This window comes from Pseudorasbora parva, chromosome 18, assembly GCF_024679245.1.
Source record: "Pseudorasbora parva isolate DD20220531a chromosome 18, ASM2467924v1, whole genome shotgun sequence".
Classification (NCBI taxonomy): Eukaryota; Metazoa; Chordata; class Actinopteri; order Cypriniformes; family Gobionidae; genus Pseudorasbora; species Pseudorasbora parva.
Window position 1 is genome coordinate 12214843 of NC_090189.1, and position 21737 is coordinate 12236579.

A 21737-nucleotide genomic window follows, 5' to 3' on the forward strand; every position below is an offset into this window, starting at 1 on the left:
AATAATCTGTTACGTTTTCATGTAGGCTAGGCATAAACCACACGTGATATAATACAGAATGATTAAATTTGCGTAAAATGTCTAAATAAACCTTAAAACGTTTTTATTTTTGGTATTTATTGTTAATGTAAAATAAAGCATCAATTCAGCATTGTCTTAATAATTTAAATTGAATGGGTGGGATTTGTCTGTCAGTCGTTAACCTTTGAAACAATGAAAACCGCTATTTCGAGCAGGAGTGGCTTATGTTTTTTTCTGAGCTTCCTAAGAGTTTGCATACAATTGACAAATGCTGGCTATTTTAATCTTTCAGGAGGACATATATGCTGCCATATCGAGATCTGGTTTATGAGTAGGCGTACAGCAGGTTATTGTAGTCACATTTGTTCTGAATTTAACGATTGGAAAAACTTTATAGACAAGCATCATTATGAAATCAATGAGGGAAGTCAATCTGGAAACATACAGTTTGTCTCTACTGACGGCAAAAGAAGATATCCTGAATCCACGATCGTCAACAAACTGGTATGATGACGATTTTAGATTATTTGATTATATATTTAGATTTTTTAAAAATCCATACATTTGGCATGTAAAGTTGATTGAGATTTAAAATATTTCAAAATTCTAAAATAAATTCTAAAAATATCAGTAGCCTAAATGTTTCTGACCATATTTAGTAGGCTATATTTACCATATATTCTATTTTCCTTTTTCATATAAATTTTAGATGGTTTTAGTCATTTTGTTTTTGTCATATTTGTTAGTATATATGTATATTTGTACTTGATGTAATAAAATTATGTACATCGTTAAACTAATTTTAGCTATTATTTTTTATAACTAAATAAAAATGAGGAATGTTGCTTTGACAACTAGGTGAAATAAAATAAGTTTACGTTTTTATATTTTATTTTATTTAAAGTAGCGAAACTTTTTTATGGGTTTAGTTTTAACCATAATAACCCTGACATGCATTTAACCTAGATTTAACACTTAAACAATAATTAAAATTAATATAATGCATTATAAAATTATATAGTTAGCTTAATATCCTAAATCGTAAAAGCGAAAAAATTCTTAGCAGAGGATGGTTTCGATCCATCGACCTCTGGGTTATGGGCCCAGCACGCTTCCGCTGCGCCACTCTGCTTTGCGGTGTATCAAAGCACAATCTCGTCTCTTGAACAAAAGACAATTTTCCGTTCCTCCATTTTAGCTACTTAAATGCATTTATTATTCATAAACGCCAACATAAAGCACAATGCTCATGCTGTAATTCCTTGGAATGAAAATAAATAATTTGCAACAATTCAATTACACAGATGGCTCTGTGTGTGTGTGTGTGTGTGTGTGTGTGTGTGTGTGTGTGTGTGTGTGTGTGTGTGTGTGTGTTTGTGTGTGTGTGTCTTAATTTCGTATTTAAAAGAAATAGAGTACATTCCACAAATAATTATATTATATTTCAGAATGTCTTTCTTATCTTAATGACTAACCCCCTCCCAGACTAATTTCCTCTGTAGCCTAAATCCCCCTGCTTATCTTAATTAGAATGTTTATCTGCAAAAGCCATGACAAACTATCTTACAATCTGACATGAAGCAAGGAGGTGTGTGTGGGCCAAGCATCTGTTGAACAGTACTTCAGACATGAGTGTGTGAGAGATTGTTTTTGACCATGATGGGGGCTAAAAATGCAGACATATTCATGGAGCAGAGCAGTTCCTGTTGTTCTGGCTAAAGTTGTCACAGGAAACATTTTAAAAGGGAGAATGCCGCCACTGGAAGAACTTTTCAAAAGAAAGAATGTTGGTTGTTTGAGAGCTAAAATGTCTGTATAATTCTGTTCTTTTAGGTGGAACTTTATTCAGTCAGGTTGTTCCTGATAAGAGAAACCTTTAGAATCTTTCGCCTGACATGTAGCCTATATAGCCTGATTTTGATCTACATAGTTCTGTACATTTGTATTACATTATGTAGCTGTATCACCTTTTTAGATACTTGAATGTAATATTAATAGATATGTATGTGTTTTAAGCACATAAATGGAGGCAGAAAGTGCCAGATGTCTTATCAAGGTTCTAGTCTAAACATGGAAGTCTAAAAAAGCAGGACACACATCTTCATAACCTTCCTGTCTCTTCTATTTCCTCCCTTTTATATACTATGTAAAGATATGTAGCTTGTAATTGAGATCTAGAGAAGCAAATAGGCAACATGTAATAAATTAAAAACTTAAACGATGTTTTCTTTCCACTACTCTGAATGTAGACAAGTTATGGAAGCAAAATCTCAAAAAATAACTGTGCCTGAAAAAAACACATCTGTTAATTAGAACACTTACATAAACGTCCCATGCATCGCTACATAATAGCAATGTAACATAATATCACCCACACAGCTTAAACGCGGCTATAAACATACATGACAGAGTCTATGCAGTCAAAGAATTCAGCTCAAGACATTTGCATAAGCAGTTTTCTTTTATATAGCTCAAACTATTCACCTAGAAGTTGAAAAATGTTTGGATTAACAGTTTATGTGATTATCCTTAAGCTTTCGAGAACTGCTGTGTGACATACTTAGCCTAGTGATTTCCAAGAAAGACAAAAATAATGGCTTCAGTCCAGTGTCTAAATGTATCTTTTTAAATAAATTAATTTCTAAATGCATAGCTCAGGTTTGTATGTTGCGACATTTCTGTCATGAGAATGTGGGAAAACTGCCCTTTCGTTTTTGGGTGTGAGCAGCTCACAAAACCCTGGGGATTCAAGAAAGTTCTTATGGGCGTCATTCAAAGGAAATTGTGCCATTTGTGCCTGAAATAAGCATTAGCGTTCAAACGTTTTAACTTAAGTTTCTAAATTGAGTTATCCATCCTAATGAAATAACACAAACCTTTAATATCCCCTGTGGCCGTTTTATTCTCTGTGTGCAGGGCTTTATTTGCCTATGATGGAATAATGAATAGGCTCAAACTGGCTGATTCTGGAGGTAAGAGCACAGAAAGCTTTTTAAATAGTGTTTTATGTTTTGGGGCTTGTTTTATGGTATTTCTTTTATAGTAGGTGGATTGAAAGAACTGTCGGCTAAACTTCACCCTAGACTGCCACTTTACGGGATGTGCAGAGTGGGCACAGCTCAACCCTGCATCGTTATGATATTATGGGTTAGTTCATCCTCCGCACGGTTCACTGTTTAAAACACTCTGATTATTCCCCTTTAACCAGTGTTTGTGGGCTCTCAGGTAGGAAATGAAGTAGACGAGTACCGCAGAGCTGAGTGTGCGAGTCATTTACCAGCGATCAGGGCCTTCTTTAAGGTAAAAGAGGGGAGGGATTATGGGACAATATCGGCTTTAATTTGATTAAATTTAGAATAGACTCAGTTTGTAGGGGTACGGAAGCTTGTCACAAAGGGATAGTTCACCCCCAAAAATTTAATTCTGTCAATGTTTTTGTCATTGTTCCAAAACTGAATGAAAGAAGATATTGTGAAGAATATGGGTAACCAAACAATGGGATCCATCAACTGTTTGGTTAACAACATTCTTCATAATATCTTCTTTTGGGTTTAGCAGAAGAAAGAAATTCATACAAGTTTGGAACAACTTGTGGGTGAGTAAATTATGAAAGAATTTAATTTTTTTTTTGTGAATTTTCCCTTTAAAGGGACCTCTTTATACATTATTTACCCATAAACATTCACAGTACTTTAAAGGGATAGTTCACCCAAAAATGCTGAACACAAAATAAGATATTTTGAAGAATGTTTGTAACCAAGCAGATAGAACAACCATTGGCTACCATAGTAGCCTAGAGAGAAAAAATACTATGGTAGTGAATGGTTGCTCTATCTTACAAACATTCTTCAAAATATCTTCTTTTGTGTTCAGCAGAACAAAGCATCTCATACAGGTCTTTAAAGCTTGAGGGTGAGTAAATGATGACAGCATTTTCATTTTTGGGTGAACTATCCCTTTAATGGTGTTTTTTTATTATTAAAAATGTTTTACTTCTCTAAGGTACTAAAATGCACCTTTTAAGGATAGATGAGGTACAACGTTGTCCTTTTAAGGGTACTTATATAGGGTTATACCCATTAAAGGCAACATTTTCTTTTGCTTTATTCTTATATAGAGGTAATTCGATTTGGGCAACATAACAGTCGTTCTTGTTTTGTGATCATGTGAGCATGCAGAGATCATAAATTAGATTTTTTGCAATTAGATTTTTTTCTTTTAGAAGTCTTGTTAGACTGCATGTCTTGTCTGGATTATATAAAAAGATAAAATTCAAAAACTTATTTTCTCTGTTGGCTATCTTTGTCTTTCTGATGCTTCAGGAAGTTCACATCTTTCTTCCTGCCCACACTTTGGATGAAATCACAGAAGAGAGGATTTGTTCACTGGTCTACAATGCTGCAGTAGTCACGAAGGGGCCGAGAGGGAGACCCGGCCGCCGGATGGAAGACAGACAGGCGATTGTGGTATGACTCCATCCATGACACCAATTTCTGTCCACAAGGAGGAAGGCTTTATGAATCCTGAATGATGAAGTTCTTTTAAAAAGTATAGCCAGTTAGGCAATTAAACTCTATTAAAATCAGGAAAGTGGTAAACAAATCAAACTGACTCCTCACCATTTCCAGGGCACCAATTACAAGCGAACAATCGCAGCCGCAGAGATCCAGAGAATCCAGAGGGATTCTTTCTGGGCACAAGCAGAGGTATGGAGTGAGTTTTTATATTTCTCTTTCATTGTTTCCTTATATTATTTACACAGTTGAAGCAATTATGAATGTTATCTCCAATACTGTTATACCAATACATCTCAAAAGTAAATAAATAAAATTGTTTGCAACAAGAGTAAATTGTAGTATCACTTATACTACTTATTTTTTGTGTTCTTGGTAATATATCAAACTTTACTACAACACCACACACACACACACACACACAGATCAGGCATAACATTATAATCACCTTCCGAATATATTGTGTTGGTCCCCCTTTTGCTGCCAAAACAGCCCTGACCCGTCAAGGCATGGACTCCACTAGACCCAGAAGGTGTGCTGTGGTATCTGGCAGCAAGATGTTAGTAGCCGATCCTTTATTTCCTGTAAGTTGTGAGGTGGTGCCTCCATGGATCCCGATTGGGAGATACTCGATTGGATTGAGATCTGGGGAATTTGGAGGCCAAGTCAACACCTCAAACTCATTGCTGTGCTCCTCAAACTATTCCTGAACCATTTTTTCTTTGTGGCAGGGTGCATTATCCTGCTGAAAGAGGCCACAGCCACCAGGGAATACCACTTCCATGAAAGGGTTTACATGGTCTGCAACAATGCTTAGGTAGGTGGTATGTGTCAAAGTAACACCCACATGGATGTCAGGACCCAAGGTTTCCCAGCAGAACATTGCCCAAAGCATCACACTGCCTCCGCAGGCTTGCCTTCTTCCCATAGTGTATCGTGGTGCCATGTGTTCCTCAGGTAAGTGACACATGTGCACCTGGCCATCCACGTGATGTAAAAGAAAACGTGATTCATCAGAGGGCCGGCCTTCACTCTCCACGTGCATCAATGAGCCTTGGTCGCCCATGATCCTGTCGCCGGTTCACCACTTTCCTTCTTTGGACCACTTTTGATAGATACTGACCACTGCAGACCAGGAACACCCCACAAGAGCTGCAGTTTTGGAGATGCTCTGACCCAGTCGTCTAGCCATCACATTTGACCCTTGTGAAATTCGCTCAAGTCCTTACACTTGCCCATTTTTCCTGCTTCTAAAACATCAACTTTGAGGACAAAATGTTCACTTGCTGCTTAATATATCTCACCTACTAACAAGTGCCGTGATGAAGAGATATTATTCATTCAGTGTTATTTACTTCATAATGTTATGCCTGATCGGTGTATATATATTACATATATGAAGATCTTTTTGATGAAATCTGAGATCTAAAATAGTGAAAAGAAGTTATTTCAAATGTTATTTGCAATGGCATTTTCAAAGCCCAGAAAGGTCGTAAGGGCATCATTAAAATAATCCATGTGACTCTAGTGGTTTAACCCCAATTTTATGAAGCGGCGCGAGCGCAAAAAAAAAAAAAAAAAAAAAAACATAATTTAGGCTACCACTTTATTTACAAAATATTATTCATGAGAACACCACAAGGCGTTCATGTTGTGTAGACTCGGGAGCGGGCGTTGTGTGAATGCTTGCAGATTAATATTTTGTAAAAGTGGTAAATTATTATTTATTTTTTTGTGTGCAAACAAAGCACTCAAAATTGAGGTTAAACCACTGGAGTCACATGGATTACTATAATGATATCTTTAATGATGTCTTCAAATACTTTATTGACTTCTTTACAGCTTTATTGGATGGGAAATGGTAGTGACTGTCAGTGGAGGGACAGAAAGCTCTCAGATTTCATTAAAAAGCTCTTTATTTGTGTTCCGAAGATGAACAAAAGTCTTATGGGTTTTGAACGACATGAGGGTAAGTAATTAATGACAGAATGTTTTGGGTGAACTAACCCTTTAATAAAATTAACTCGCATTAGCAAGTCCAAGGTTTACCCAACCTTTCTGTCCAAAGGGTAAATAGTGTTGTACACAATATAAGACAGAGGTCAATTTCTTATTATACAGTATTTGTTTAAAGAGAGAAGAGGAGGAAAGGAAAAAGGAGGAACAGCGGAGGGCAGCAGAGGACAGGAGGCAGAGAGAGAGAGAACGAATGCTCCAGGAAAAGAGAGAGGCGATGGAGAGAGAGAGGAGGTTGATTGAAAAGGAACAGAAAATAAAGGAGCAGAGGTCAGTCAAACATTGTTATGCATTCATGCACAAAATTCCCAAGGACCAAAGGTGAACTTTGAAAATCTTTTTTTTATTTTATTTTTTTAAAGGAAAATACAGGCCCAAATGGAGGCAGAGGCCCACAAACAACAGAAACTGAAATGGGTATGGTGAATGTGTCTGTGTGTGTTTACATGCATATGCTCAATGTTAACTTATTTTATACATATCTATATTATATCACAGGAGCACCAGGAAAAGGAGCGTGAAGAAGAGGAAATGAGAGCTAGATATTTCCGCTCTGAATCAAAGGAAAAATCTGCGGTGAGTTCTGTCAATCAAACTTAAACCTGCACTAAACCCCCTCCCTTAAAGGGTTAGTTCACCCAAAAATGAAAATCCTCTTATTAATTACTTACCCTAATGTCGTTCAACACCCATCAGTACTCCGTTCATCTTTGGAAAACAAATGAAGATATTTTTGTTGAAATCCGATGGCTCACACAGGCCTTCATTGACACCAATGTCATTTCCTCTCTCAAGAGTCAAGACCCATAAAGGCACTAAAGACGTCGCTACAAAGCCCATCTCACTACAGTGGCTCTACAATCATTTTATGAAGCGACGAGAATCGTTTTTGTGCACTAAAAAATGAAAAAACGACTTATATAGTGATGGGCCGATTTCAAAACAAAGCTTCGAACAGTTATAAATCAGTGTATTAAATCAGCAGTTCAGATTGCAAAAATCACGTGATTTCAGCAGTTTGGCAGTTTGACACGTGAAGCTTTGTTTTGAAAGTCATTATTTATAGTCGCTTCATAAAATGATTGTAGAGCCACTGTAGTGAGATGGGCTTTGTAGTGACGTCTTTAGTGCCTTTATGGGTCTTGAGAGAGGAAATGACATTGGTGTCAATGAAGGCCTGTCTGAGCCATCGGATTTCAACAAAAATATCTTCATTTGTTTTCCGAAGATGAACAGAGGTCTTACGGGTGTCGCGTGACATGAGGGTAAGTAATTAATGACAGAACTAACCCTTTGTGGCCTGTAAATTTCATGCTGTTATGTAACACCGTTTATGGCCAGCAGGAGGCAGCAGCTCTAGTGTCTCAGCGTGTTGCAAACCCAAGAGAGTTTTTCAGACAACTGTCCTCCACCAGTGTCCACACAGCCTCCAGTCCCAGCTCACCATATCCAGGTAAAGTGTAAAGAGAACCGCCACGTGTTTCCATTGATTTGAACAGCAAGAACGACTAAACTACTGCATAACCTGCACACAAACAAATATATTATGTCTTACATTTGAGAGCTCATTTTATTAGTTATTATCAAATGAAACGGAACAATACATTTGCTGCATGTTTCCACAAACAGTATTTCTACACTACTGTTTAAAATTGTGCAGTCCATTTTTAAGAAATTAATACTTTTATTCATCAAGGATGCATTGAACTGGTCAAAAGTGACAGGGAAGTATTTTAAATATTTACAAAAGATATTACATGTTCTTTTGTTAAACTTTCTATACAATAAAGAATCCTAAAATATTGTATAAGAGTTTTCCCAAAATCTGTTTTCAACATGGATAATAAAAGGCATCAAAACAGCATATTAGAATGATTTCTGATTAATCATGTGACATTAAAGACCAGAGTAAAGATGCTGAAAATTCATCTTTGACATCACAGGAATAAATTACATTTTACAATATATTAAAATAGAACAATTATTTTAAATTGTAATATTATTTCACAATATCACAGATTTTACTATAGTTTGGTCAAATAAATGAATCTTCTTTCAAAAAGGTATATTACATTTGAGTTGTGTTAGTTGTAAAATATAGTTATATTAAATATTGAGTTGTGAACTAAATATTTTCATATCAGAAGTAGTTGTATACAGATATTCAGCACGATAAAAATAGAAACAGGGTGTTCATTAACTGAACATGCGTCACATTACATCCTCCGTTTGAAGTGATGACTGATTTGTTGATAATAATGACTGTGATCTATTTTGTTTTTCAACTGTGCTGTTCATCTATTTGTTTGAAATCTCTTTCTCATTTTTTTGCAGTCAGGAGTCCCTGTAGACAACTGCATCGCAGTCAGACGGACAGTATCTTCAGTTTCAGTGACTCTCCTTCTTCTACTACTACATCCCCGTACAGATCCCCATTGGTATCTCCTTACTTTCAGTCGATTCCCACATCCCAGAGCCCAACTCTCTTTAATAACACTGCAGCTTCCTCATTGCAGAATGATGCAACGGTATCTATCAAAAGCCAGATCCACCCGTCTTCATCTAAGATAATGGAGCCATTTGCCGTAACTGCCGTTGGCCCTACGCAACAGCTCCAAACTCAACCAGCTATAACTGACGCAACTGTATTTGAAACAGAATCTCCCATTGGGGATATAATAGATAGTTTGGTCTTTTATCCACCACCATTAACTGCTGAGCAGTTTAAGACCAATGAATCAGAGATAGTGGATGAGTTTCCTCCACCTCCCCCTGATTTCGAGATTTCACCGGAACTGACCGTAAACCAGCCTGAGACACCTTTCGACCCCTTAGACACTCTCATGTCATCTTTTCCTCCATCATGTCTTTTGGTACCTGAGCCCCCCACCAGACCACTTCCTGCACTGCCTGTTGCCCCACAAATGCTGAAAGACTTGGAACAGGGGACAGAATTTACTGCTCGGGCATTGGTTATATCCACCGTCGAGGAGGAAGGTGTGGAGGAAGAGAATGAGGAAAGGGAGATTAAAGATGAGGGGAAAGATGTGCCAGGGAGGGATGGAGAAAGAATGGCACAGGAAGAAGGGAAGGGAGGTCAAAAAGAGGAAGAGCTTGATGGCATGATTATGGAAAAACGTGAAAGTGAAAAAGAATCCAATGGGAAAATAATGGGAAAATGTGAGAGTTGGAAAAAACAAGATGGGGAAATGTTGGATGAACATGAATGTGGAAAAGAACAAGATGGGAAAATGTTGGAAGGTTGTGTGAGTGGAAGAGAACAAGACGAGAAAATGTTGGAAGAAAATGAAAGTGGAAGAGAACAAGATGGGAAAATGTTGGAAGAACATGAGTGTGGAAAAGACCAAGATGGGAAAATGTTGGAAGAACATGAGTGTGGAACAGACCAAGATGGGAAAATGTTGGAAGAACATGAGTGTGGAACAGACCGAGATGGGAAAATGTTGGAAGAACATGAGTGTGGAACAGACCAAGATGGGAAAATGTTGGAAGAACATGAGTGTGGAAAAGACCAAGATGGGAAAATGTTGGAAGAACATGAGTGTGGAACAGACCAAGATGGGAAAATGTTGGAAGAACATGAGTGTGGAACAGACCGAGATGGGAAAATGTTGGAAGAACATGAGTGTGGAACAGACCAAGATGGGAAAATGTTGGAAGAACATGAGTGTGGAAAAGACCAAGATGGGAAAATGTTGGAAGAACATGAGTGTGGAAAAGACCAAGATGGGAAAATGTTGGAAGGTTGTGTGAGTGGAAAAGAACAAGATGGGAAAATGTTGGAAGAACATGAGTGTGGAAAAGACCAAGATGGGAAAATGTTGGAAGAACATGAGTGTGGAAAAGACCAAGATGGGAAAATGTTGGAAGAACATGAGTGTGGAAAAGACCAAGATGGGAAAATGTTGGAAGAACATGGGTGTGGAAAAGTCCAAGATGGGAAAATGTTGGAAGAACATGAGTGTGGAAAAGTCCAAGATGGGAAAATGTTGGAAGAACAAGAGTGTGGAAAAGTCCAAGATGGGAAAATGTTGGAAGAACATGAGTCTGGAACAGACCAAGATGGGAAAGTGTTGGAAGGTTGTGTGAGTGGAAAAGACAAGGACAGGAAAATGTCGGAAGAAAATGGAAGTGGAAAAGACCAAGATGGGAAAATGTTGGAAGGTTGTAGGAGTGGAAAAGAACAAGAATGGGAAATGATGGAGGAAGAAGTGAGTGAAAAAATGCAAAATGCAAAAATAATTTTAGAATGTGGATTAGAAAAAGATCAAGATAGGAAAATTACTGAAAAACATGAGGAAGACGGGAAAGAATGCAATAATGAAAAAATTACAGAAGAACATGAACAATATGGAAATATTGTGGATGTATTTGACAATGAAAATGAACAGGATGGTAAAAACATAGAAGTATTTGAGACTGAAAAATATGGGGAAATTATGGAAGAATTTGGGCAAGACAGTGAGCAATATGGTGGGGGAATTATGGATGAACTTGAGGTTGACAAAATACAAGATATAATGGAAGAACGTGAAATTGATAAAGAACAAGATTGGAAAATTATTGAAGAATTTGACAGTGAAAAAATACAAAGTGCAAAAATAATGTTAGACCATATGAGAGAAAAAGAGCAAGATGGGAAAAGCATGGGAATATCTGAGACTGAACAAATACAATATGTGAAAAGAATGGAAGAGTGTGGGCAAGAATATGAGCAAGATGGGAAAATTGTAGAAAAATGTGAGGACGAACATGTCAGTGAAAAAGAGCAAGATGGGACATCCGTAGGAAAACATGAAGATGGGAAAAGTCCAGAAGAACACAAGAGTGCAAAAAAGCAGGATTGGGAAATGATCGAAGGCTGTCAGACCGAAAAAATACAAGATGGAGACATCATAGAAGAACATGAAAGTTGCAAAGAAGAAGAAATTGTGAAAGCATTTGAAACAGAGAAAACGCAATATGTGGAAATTATGGAAGAACGTGGACAAGAAAATGAGCAAAATAGAAAAACTGTAGAAACATGTGAGGGCGAATATGAGAATGAAAAAGTACAAGATATGAAAATAATGCAATCGCATGACGGTGAAGAACAAGATGGTAGAAGGTTGGAAGAACAGGATTGGGAAAGGACAGAAGAAGAGAGTAAAAAAATACAATATGGTAACATCATGGAAGACCATGAACGTGAAAAAGGACAAGATGGGATGATGGAAAACCCACAGATCCAAGACAATGAACGAATGTCACGAATGGCTGCAGACAGAACAGTGAATGTGACTGTGCTCAGGAAGGATGAATCATATACGGAGATTATAAAGAGGGATGAGGCAACAGAAGAAGGTGTAGAGCTGGTGAAGAGTGATAATGGAAACAAGAAGGAAGAGATGAAGACACCTTTAATCCAGGCAGAAGAAGCCAATGCTTATACACGTTTCTCCCAGCGTTCACCACCCTTCCCAGAATTCAATGCCACAGAGCCATCTCAACACAATGACGCATCTATTCCTGAAAGTATTTCAACCACTCAAGATGAACCACAGATGAGCTCCTCACCTCAAATAAACATACCAACTATTCAGGTTGAGTCAGATCTTTCCAGCCCGAGCATTCAAAGAGACTCAGATGACATGAAAGAGAAGACATCTGAATCTGTTGACTCACAAGCTTCCTCCAAAAACAGCCCAGACGCCAGGTCCGTTGAAAAGGGTGCTAACACTGAAACGCATGTAACAGTGAAGGATGAACAGACTGATGCAGAAATGCTTAAAGAGGTTACAATAGTGGACAGCAGCAATGATTTGAATGAAGGGATCAATACTGAGAGCAAGACATCAGCTATATCTGAGAATCCATTCAGGATTGGACAGTCGGATGAAAGGGAGGGGCTTGCACCTGTCAGTCATTTCCTCCAGGACCAAGGTAATGATAATGGTTGGTGGATAGATAATTATGTAATATCAATTTACAATTCAGACAAAGAAAATAGGTCCAAAGTAATAAAAAAAAATGTATATCACCAAACTATGCACAGACAGAACACAAACTGAATGTCAATGTAAAAATTATTATTATTACATTATTTTTGATGTTTAATGTAAATTACTGTTGAAAATTTGGGGTCATTAAATGTTTTTAAATATTTTTATTTAAGGACGCATTAAGTTATTAAGCAACCGTTTTCGTCTCTATGATTCAACCTGTCTCTATGATTTACTTTCATTTTTTATATATATAATGAGTCACATATTTGTAAGAAATGGCTTAAGTTATATAATTTAGGTATTCTTTATCACTTAAACAGATATAATAGATATAATAACATTGTAATGTTGTTGATTACAAAAAAGTAATCAACAACATCCACAAGAATAAAACATGAAATGATAAAAACCTCAAAATATTTTTATATTATGTTATATACTAGGCTAAACTGCCTCTAATAAAAACAAAACTTTATTTTTTTTCTTTACAATTTTCTTCATTTACTGTGTCCCTGAAGTAATCTTCCACCCTGTTACACTGTAAAAAAAAAAAAAAAAATCAGGTCTCCAACTGAAAATTTTCTACACTGTAAAAATTTTTGGTTGGTTTTTGTTGGTTTAACTTTAAAAAAAAAATAAGTAAACTGGTTGCCTTAAAATTTTGAGTTTATTGAAATTAAAAATTTGAGTTGATACAATGAAGGAAATTTGTTTAATAAATAGAAACTCAAAATATTATTGTATCTGAACCACAATTTTTTTTTTTGATAAATCATGAAAATAGCACTATTTGGCATGTTTCACTGCATCATCAGAAATAAAACACACAATTACCCAATATGCTTATAAAATCTTTTTATAATATTTTAATAAAGGTTGTCGAATCTCAAAAAAAATTCATTGTATTAACTCAAAATTTTTATTTCAATGAAATCCAAATTATAAGGCAACCAGGTAACTTTTTCTAAATAATTTTTTACAGTGTATAGTGACTGATCATATCAAAAATTTTCAGTTGGCCAAATTGAATTTCTATGAATGTATTGTATTTAATTCACAGAAATTCAATTTGGTAAACTGAAAAATTTAGACATGATCAGTCACTAGAACATTTTCAATTGGAGACCTGAATTTCTTTTTTACAGTGTAGTATTTATTTTCTCAACTTCCAACAAAGATATTACATCATTTATTTTTCACACTGGAATTCAACTGTACAAACTGAAGTAAGCTTCAGCTCTCAAATCTTTTGTCTTGTTTCGTTTTTGAAATGTTATCCTGCTTGTCACATGCACTCAAAATGTGCTTCTCGTCAACGTGCTATATTTCACTGGACGCCGACAGTTTTTTTTCCAAATATGAGAGAAATGAGGATGTTTTTGTGACAGGTACCATTTTAGACGAGCTCATGATCTCTTATGATGCTACATGTTACATAATGACAAAAACAACACCAACAACAAAAAATAATTTCATAATTAGAAATATGTATGGCCTATACATTTTCTTAATAATCTTTAGTCATGTCTGTATTCACAGTTCAGTCCTTTCATACCTTATTGCTGCTGGGTGATAAAATTTGAACTATTTCGATGGTCCACTTGACATTCATTCTACTAACTATAAGCAACTACATGTCGACTAACTCTCATTAAAGTATTAGTAGACTGTTTGCATAATATCTGCTAACACACTATTTTGATGCTCCCCTATACTGACTATAAGTCACTTTGCAAGTACATGTCAACTTATTCTACTAACTCAAACCCTAAGTCTACTGAAACTCTAATTAGAGTTAGTCGCAGAGTTAATCTAGTTGCAGATTTATAGAATGTCTAAAGTGCAGCATCGTAATGAAGTGTAACTTTTTGTTGTTGTTGCAGATACTGAAATGGACCTAAAGCATTGCATTACTCATCAGCTGGAGTCAACCAATGACATGAGTGATGTTGGAGAGGGAGAGGAGGCTATATCACTATATCATGTCAGAGACACGGATGTGGAGCACAAATTTAAATCCGATTCTGATCCTGATCAAGAGAATGAAGACAATTGTCTGCAGAACTGCAAAACTATCACGGAAACACCCAGTGACATGAGGAATGATAAGACAGCCGATGATAAATGAGCAACATTTGGAGATAATTGGTAGGTGTGCACTGTTATCTCAGACCGGATCGTACTATTAAAGAATGCAATGTTTCTGGTTTTGATTGGCAGCAATTATTAAACCTCAAGGAGTGGAAGGGTAATTCAGGGGTAATTGCAGATTTGTTGTCATTTCACCTCAGGTTGGTTGTATTTTTCTCAAGTGTCAGATGATGAAATACTAGAAAGCGTGTACATAATTCCCCCAATTTAGGGATTTAGTGAAAACCTCATCATGATAATTATGTTAGTAAATCTCAAAAGTGCTCTTGCTGGAAGGAAATATTACACTATCATTTTCTGCCACTCTCATTATACTTCATATAAACACCTTAAATTAATCTCTGATCAAAAGAAACAGAGAAAGTTTCCAACTTTTGCAGTGCCCCGTAGGCACAGCAAAGGATTCTGGGATAGATTAGTCAGAAACAGACAGACAGAGAGTAGACATGATTGTCAGGTATGCCATGTTAACTGTACTTCAACTGTAACATCGGTATATCTTCATACTGTACATTCTCCTGCCAAAAATATTACATTCTGTGTCCAACGGCATACTTGTTTTTCTTTGTATTGTTATGAATAAAGAATATTTAAAGCTACTTTAAAGACTGGATTACATTTATCCAGTTATTTATATCATTCTTATTCTAATGAGCATTTGATTGGATATAAAACAACAGTTAACTGGAGCCATTGACTTCCATAGTATTTTTATATGGAAGTCAATGGCTCCAGTTAACTGTTTGGGTTCTGACATTCTTCAAAATATCTTCACTTGTGTTCAGATGAAGAAAGAAATTCATACAGGTTTGAAACAACTTGAGGGTAAGTAAAGGATGACACAATTTTCATTTTAAAGTGAACTATCCCTTTAAGTCTTCCGGGAAATATGTAAGTATCTCCTGTTGCTTCTGAAGCACTAAATTATATATATATATATATATATATATATATATATATATATATATATATATATATATATATATATATATATATATATATATATATATATATATTTAAACAAAATAAGAAAAAATGTGGACATCTTCATCCTGTTCAAATGTTTTCGACCTTAATGCGTCGTGATGCATGTTTGAACCTTTTTTTTTAATAGTTGTGTTTGAGTCCCTCAATTGTCCTCAGTGTGAAAAGATGGATCTCAAATCATACAGTAATTGCTGGAAAGAAGATTTTTCTAAAGAACATTAGACAGTTTAACTGCTCAAGATAAAGGGACTTTGAAAAACCATCACAAAACAAAAACAACAACAGCCGTGGCTCGTCCAGGTGACGACACACAGTATTAAGAATCAATGGTAAATAAAGTTTTGAACGGATTATTTGAATAAATTCAGCTATTTGTTTGTCTTGTGGACTCTATATAAAATATCTTACTCAGGACAGAACTAAAAAAAAACATTTTGTCTGATCTCTCATTTTGTTAAAATTATTCACAGATTCTGCAAATGGTTCACATAATTTTTCTTGCAACTGTACAGTTAACGTTTTGCTAATGTTCATATTGAGTTGTAAAAAAACATTTAAATTTTCTTTGGGCGTTTTCTTTGGGCGTTTAAAAAGTTTTAAAAACCTTTATTTGGTTATGTGAAAGGTAAGAAATCATTCAATTTGAAACATTCCAAAAAAAATGAATGTTAGACAAAACATTCCACGGATGATGTTTAAATGATGTTTTTGTGCTAACGATTTAAGAGCATTATTGAAGATCACATAACTTAGAACATTCTATTAACGTTACTTAATGAACATTTGTTCATAACATCATTTGTCTAACGTTGAGAGAACTTTGCAAGAACATTAGCCAAAGTTCTTAGAATGTTCCCGGTAAGTTGGATAGACGTACTTTAATGTTCAAAACTCAAAAACTTCCTCTTAGCTCATCCAGATCATTTATTGACAGCAAATAATCAGAAATTCTCATGGTACTGATGTTTCAACAATGAACACATATTAAATATTAATGTCAAAGGTACAGTAGCAAACAGCCTGTTCACCCAAACACGACGTTTGCACGTTGCAAAACTGTAAGACCCTTGTTCATTTTTGATTAAGAATACTTTTGGTGGTGCAAAAAAATCAGAAAGCGCTTGGATTTCATCACAAATATCTTAATAAACAAAATACATAAGGGTGAGTTATTAATGACAGAACTGTTATTTTTGGGTGAACTTATTATTTAATTCTTGTTATTTAGCCAGTCTAAATCATTTGGCATGCAATACAGTGCTTTGGATATGAGAGAAACTGGGGCATGTTGTCACAGTTTTTACTTTTTAAAATTGTTTTGTAGTTAAAAAGTTTGCATTAATTCTACAACATTTAAAAATGTGACAGCATGCCCCAATTAAAATTGTGACAAATATTCATACCCTGTTTACCTACACTGTCAAAAAAAAATTGGTTGTTTTTTGTTGGTTTAACTTAAAAAAGTAAGTAACCTGGTTGCCTTAAAATTTCGAGTTTATTGAAATTAAACATTTGAGTTGATACAATGAAGGAAATTTGTTTAATAAATAGAAACTCAAAATATTATTGGATCTGAACCACATAAAAAATTTGATAAATCATGAAAATAGCACTATTTGGCATGTTTCACTGCATCATCAGAAATAAAACACACACAATTACCCAATATGCTCACAAAATCTTTTAATAATATTTTAATAAAGGTTGTCGAAGCTCAAAAAATGTTCATTGTATTAACTCAAAATTTTTATTTCAATGAACTAAATTTTAAGGCAACCAGGTAACTTCTTTTCTAAATAATTTTTTACAGTGTAAAGCTACTGCAATCTCAGACTAGAAAAAGACGTTACCACTGTGGCATGTGGAGATGGCCACACCTCTGGCTGCTATGGTTGATGAGACCTGGCTGGGCGAGATCCATGTCTGCATTCAAATCATTGCTGCATTCAAAATGAATATAACAATAAGAACGTTCCCATCCTTAAGGACAAATGCTGACATTTTGTAAGCTGACAAGAATGTTTAGTGCAAACAAATAATACAAAATGCCAAGGTTACCCTATGGCTGCTTGACATGAAGATTTAAGACATGTCCCTGTGACAGATTTGTTGAGGAAATGAAATATTAGTTGACTGGTATCGGTTAGCAGTGAATGAAACATTATATTCTTTTAGCAAAGTGAAACCATTGTTAAATCTACAGTGCAAACCATGGTTATTATCCAAACCAGGCTCATTGGAAATACGTGACTCTGCCTACATTTTTGCAACACCCTAATTATGTACCTCCAGGTACGTTTATCTTGCCTGACAAGCCAGACCCACATCAAGATGTTTGGTCTGGAAACTCACCATTGACAGGGCTCAATCCGAGGGGTGGGATAAACGGTTGTCTTTCAAACTCCCTCTGCAAGTGATAGGATAGCGGTACAACCAGAGCAACGAAGGAGAAACAGAGCTCGTTGATAGATTAAACATTCGCCGTATCCGGTCGGCAAAACTCTGAACACATCTTCCCTTCTTAAGAATGACTTCAGTGCCGTTCTTTGTTCTTTTCTCAGAGAAAAGCTTAACTCCAAGTCTTCCAGAGTCGCGGTCAAAGCTGATTCGAAAGACCGCCGTTCGCCAGTTTCTGTGTTTACTAAAAGCACGCAAACGCAACTTGGCCGTCGTCATTATGGCCCCGCCCACTGACTCTATACATAATGTGATTGGTCCGGCAAGAGTTAGGCGAATACAGCTCAGAAGGGTATTGAGAGTTGCTAGACGACACTTGCAGGCAGATTTAAATTTGCTGCCGCTAGGGTGCGTCTAGATTTCTAGGCTAAAGTTTACCTGCACTTTTTGGGTGAAACGTCCACCGGAGGCGCTAAGTGGTAATATTTTTTCTCCATTCCTAGACTGATCTCATGAAATGGCATATGTATGACACGCCAATTCGTTTGCCATTTTGGCGCGCTATCAAGACGCATAATCGCTTTTTAGTGTGTTTATCAACGCCGTTTCATTCTACCCCCCTACACTGTCCCTATCCCTAAACCTACCCATCACACACACACAGCCCCTAAACCTACCCATCACAAGAAACATTCTGCATTTTTACATTTTTTAAAAAAACAATTTAGTATGTTTATAAATCCATTTACCTTGTGGACACACACATATTCAGACACATTTTGAGCACGTAACTCAATCCCTTCCCTAAACCTACCCATTTGTGTATTATAAAAAACAGGAAATAACAGGCAGATATGACTGCATACATAATTTATTCAGAAAGTACAAATATTCCAAGTGTTCTGAGGCCAAACGATTGATTTGTGAGGGTTGGTAGGTTTAGGGTAGGAGTGGAGTTAGTAACTCCAAAATATAAAATTAGGCTATAAATATTTATTCTGTGAGATCAGTCATGATGTCATGTTGCGCATCTGGAATGGAGAAAAAATATTACCACTTAGCGCCTCCGGTGGACGTTTTACCCCAAAAGTGCAGGTAAACGCACCTGGTGTTACATAATTCGGGTGTTGCAAAAATGTAGGCAGAGTTACGTATTTCAAATGAGCCTGAGTTGTTATTATCATTAACCGAAACTAAAAACTAAAATGTATTACTTGACTGAAAATAGTTGTAAATAGTCAACCATCACTGCAGCCCTTCACCAGTCGGGGCTTTAAGGCAGAGTGGCCCGATGGAAGCCTCTCCTGGAAGAAAAAAACCCTGAAGAACTCCAAGATGGTGAGAAATAAGATTCTAATTCTAAGCGGTATGTGTGGAGAAAAATATCACCTGTCCAATACAGTTCCAACAGTGAAGCATGGTGGTGGCAGCATCATGCTGTGTTTTTTTTTTTCAGCTGCAGGGACAGGACGACTGGTTGCAGACGAGGGAAAGATGAACGCAGCCAAGTACAGGGATATCCTCGACGAAAACCTTCTCCAGAGTGCTCAAGACCTCAGACTGGTCTCTAGGTTCACCTTCCAACAAGACAATGACCCTAAGCACACAGCTAAAATAATGAAGGAATGGCTTAAACACAATTTTGTGACTGTTCTTGAATGGTCCAGCCAGAGCCCTGACTTAAACCCCATTGAGCATCTCTGGAGAGACCTGAAAATGGCTGTCCACCAACGTTTACCATCTAACCTGACAGAACTGGAGAGAATCTGCAAGTATGAACGGCAGAGGAGCCCCAACTCCAGGTGTAAAAAACTTGTTGCATCTTACCCAAAAAGACTCATGGCTGTATCAAAAGTGCTTCTACTAAATATAAGCAAAGGGTCTGAATACTTAGGACAGCTTTATGACAGATGAAGATGACAGCTTTATGGCAGTTTCTGCCATATATTAAAAGTTTTACCGAAACGTATACTGAATGTTAATGTGCTCTTCTAACTATAGCCCTAAACTTGAATTGTAACATTTCTAAAATGTCAGTGACAGGAAAGGCATTGTCAAATACATAAATTTAATTTTCTTATGACACCCAGTCTTTTGTGTTAATACCAAGAAATTTAAATATTTTAATTTAACTTTGCATGTAGCAAATATAGTATGTATACATTTTTCTCTTCTAACCGTATATAGGTCTCTCAAAAAATTAGCATATTGTAATAAAGTTAATTATTTTCCATAATGTAATGATAAAACTTAAACTTTCATATATTTTAGATTTGTTGCACACCAACTGAAATATTTCAGGTCTTCTATTGTTTTAATACTGATGATTTTGTCATACAGCTCATGAAAACCCAAAATTCCTATCTCAAAAAATTAGCATATCATGAAAAGGTTCTCTAAACGAGCTATCAACCCAATCATCTGAATCAACTAATTAACTCTAAACACCTGCAAAAGATTCCTGAGGCTTTTAAAAACTCCCAGCCTGGTTCATTACTCAAAACCGCAATCATGGGTAAGACTGCCGACCCGACTGCTGTCCAGAAGGCCATCGTTGACACCCTCAAGCGAGAGGGTAAGACACAGAAAGAAATTTCTGAACGAATAGGCTGTTCCCAGAGTGCTGTATCAAGGCACCTCAGTGGGAAGTCTGTGGGAAGGAAAAAGTGTGGCAAAAAGCGCTGCGCAACGAGAGGAGGTGACCCTGAGGAAGATTGTGGAGAAGGACCGATTCCAGACCTTGGGGGACCTGCGGAAGCGGTGGACTGAGTCTGGAGTAGAAGCCACTGTGCACAGGCGTGTGCAGGAAATGGGCTACAGGTGCCGCATTCCCCAAGTCAAGACACTTTGGGCTACAGAGAAGCAACACTGGACTGTTGCTCAGTGGTCCAAAGTACTTTTTTCAGTACACTTCATGTACGAGATTTTGGAGCACTTCATGCTTCCATCTGCTGAAAAGCTTTATGGAGATGAAGATTTCGTTTTTCAGCATGACCTGGCACCTGCTTACAGTGCCAAAACCACTGGTAAATGATTTACTGACCATGGTATTACTGTGCTCAATTGGCCTGCCAACTCTCCTGACCTGAAGCCCATAGAGAATCTGTGGGATATTGTGAAGAGAAAGTTGAGAGACGCAAGACCCAACACTCTGGATGAGCTTAAGGCCGCTATCGAAGCATCCTGGGCCTCCATAACACCTCAGCAGTGCCACAGGCTGATCGCCTCCATGCCACGCCGCACTGAAGCAGTCATTTCTGCAAAAGGATTCCTGACCAAGTATTGAGTGCATAACTGAACATAATTATTTGAAGGTTGACGTTTTTTGTATTAAAAACACTTTTCTTTTATTGGTCGGATGAAATATGCTAATTTTCTGAGATAGGAATTTGGGGTTTTCATGAGCTGTATGCCAAAATCATCAGAATTAAAACAATAAAAGACCTGAAATATTTCAGTTGGTGTGCAATGAATCTAAAATATATGAAAGTTTAATTTTTATCATTACATTATGGAAAATAATGAACATTTATCACATATGCTAATTTTTTGAGAAGGACCTGTACATGTTTCTTAAGCAACAAATCAGCATGATTTCTGAAGGATCATGTGACACTGAAGACTAGAATAATGATGCTTCAAATTC

The 21737-nt window shown here is 36.5% G+C and overlaps 1 protein-coding gene across 3 annotated transcripts; it reads left to right on the forward strand.

The window, feature by feature from the left end:
- Positions 1-316: 316 nt before the first annotated feature.
- LOC137046895 (trichohyalin) lies at positions 317-15252 on the forward strand. Of its 3 annotated transcripts, XM_067424350.1 has the most exons (13): positions 317-525; positions 2938-2993; positions 3065-3168; positions 3247-3321; positions 4344-4487; positions 4650-4727; positions 6670-6821; positions 6914-6968; positions 7050-7127; positions 7896-8004; positions 8886-9812; positions 9855-12494; positions 14440-15252. In XM_067424350.1, exons 1-13 carry the CDS (start codon positions 431-433, stop codon positions 14682-14684), a joined length of 4758 nt encoding a protein of 1585 aa, XP_067280451.1. In that variant the 5' UTR covers positions 317-430; the 3' UTR covers positions 14685-15252. The 3 variants fall into 3 exon arrangements, with proteins under 3 accessions (XP_067280451.1, XP_067280450.1, XP_067280452.1); XM_067424349.1 differs by having other exon boundaries at positions 8886-12494; XM_067424351.1 differs by lacking the exon at positions 3247-3321 and having other exon boundaries at positions 8886-12494.
- Positions 15253-21737: the final 6485 nt, after the last annotated feature.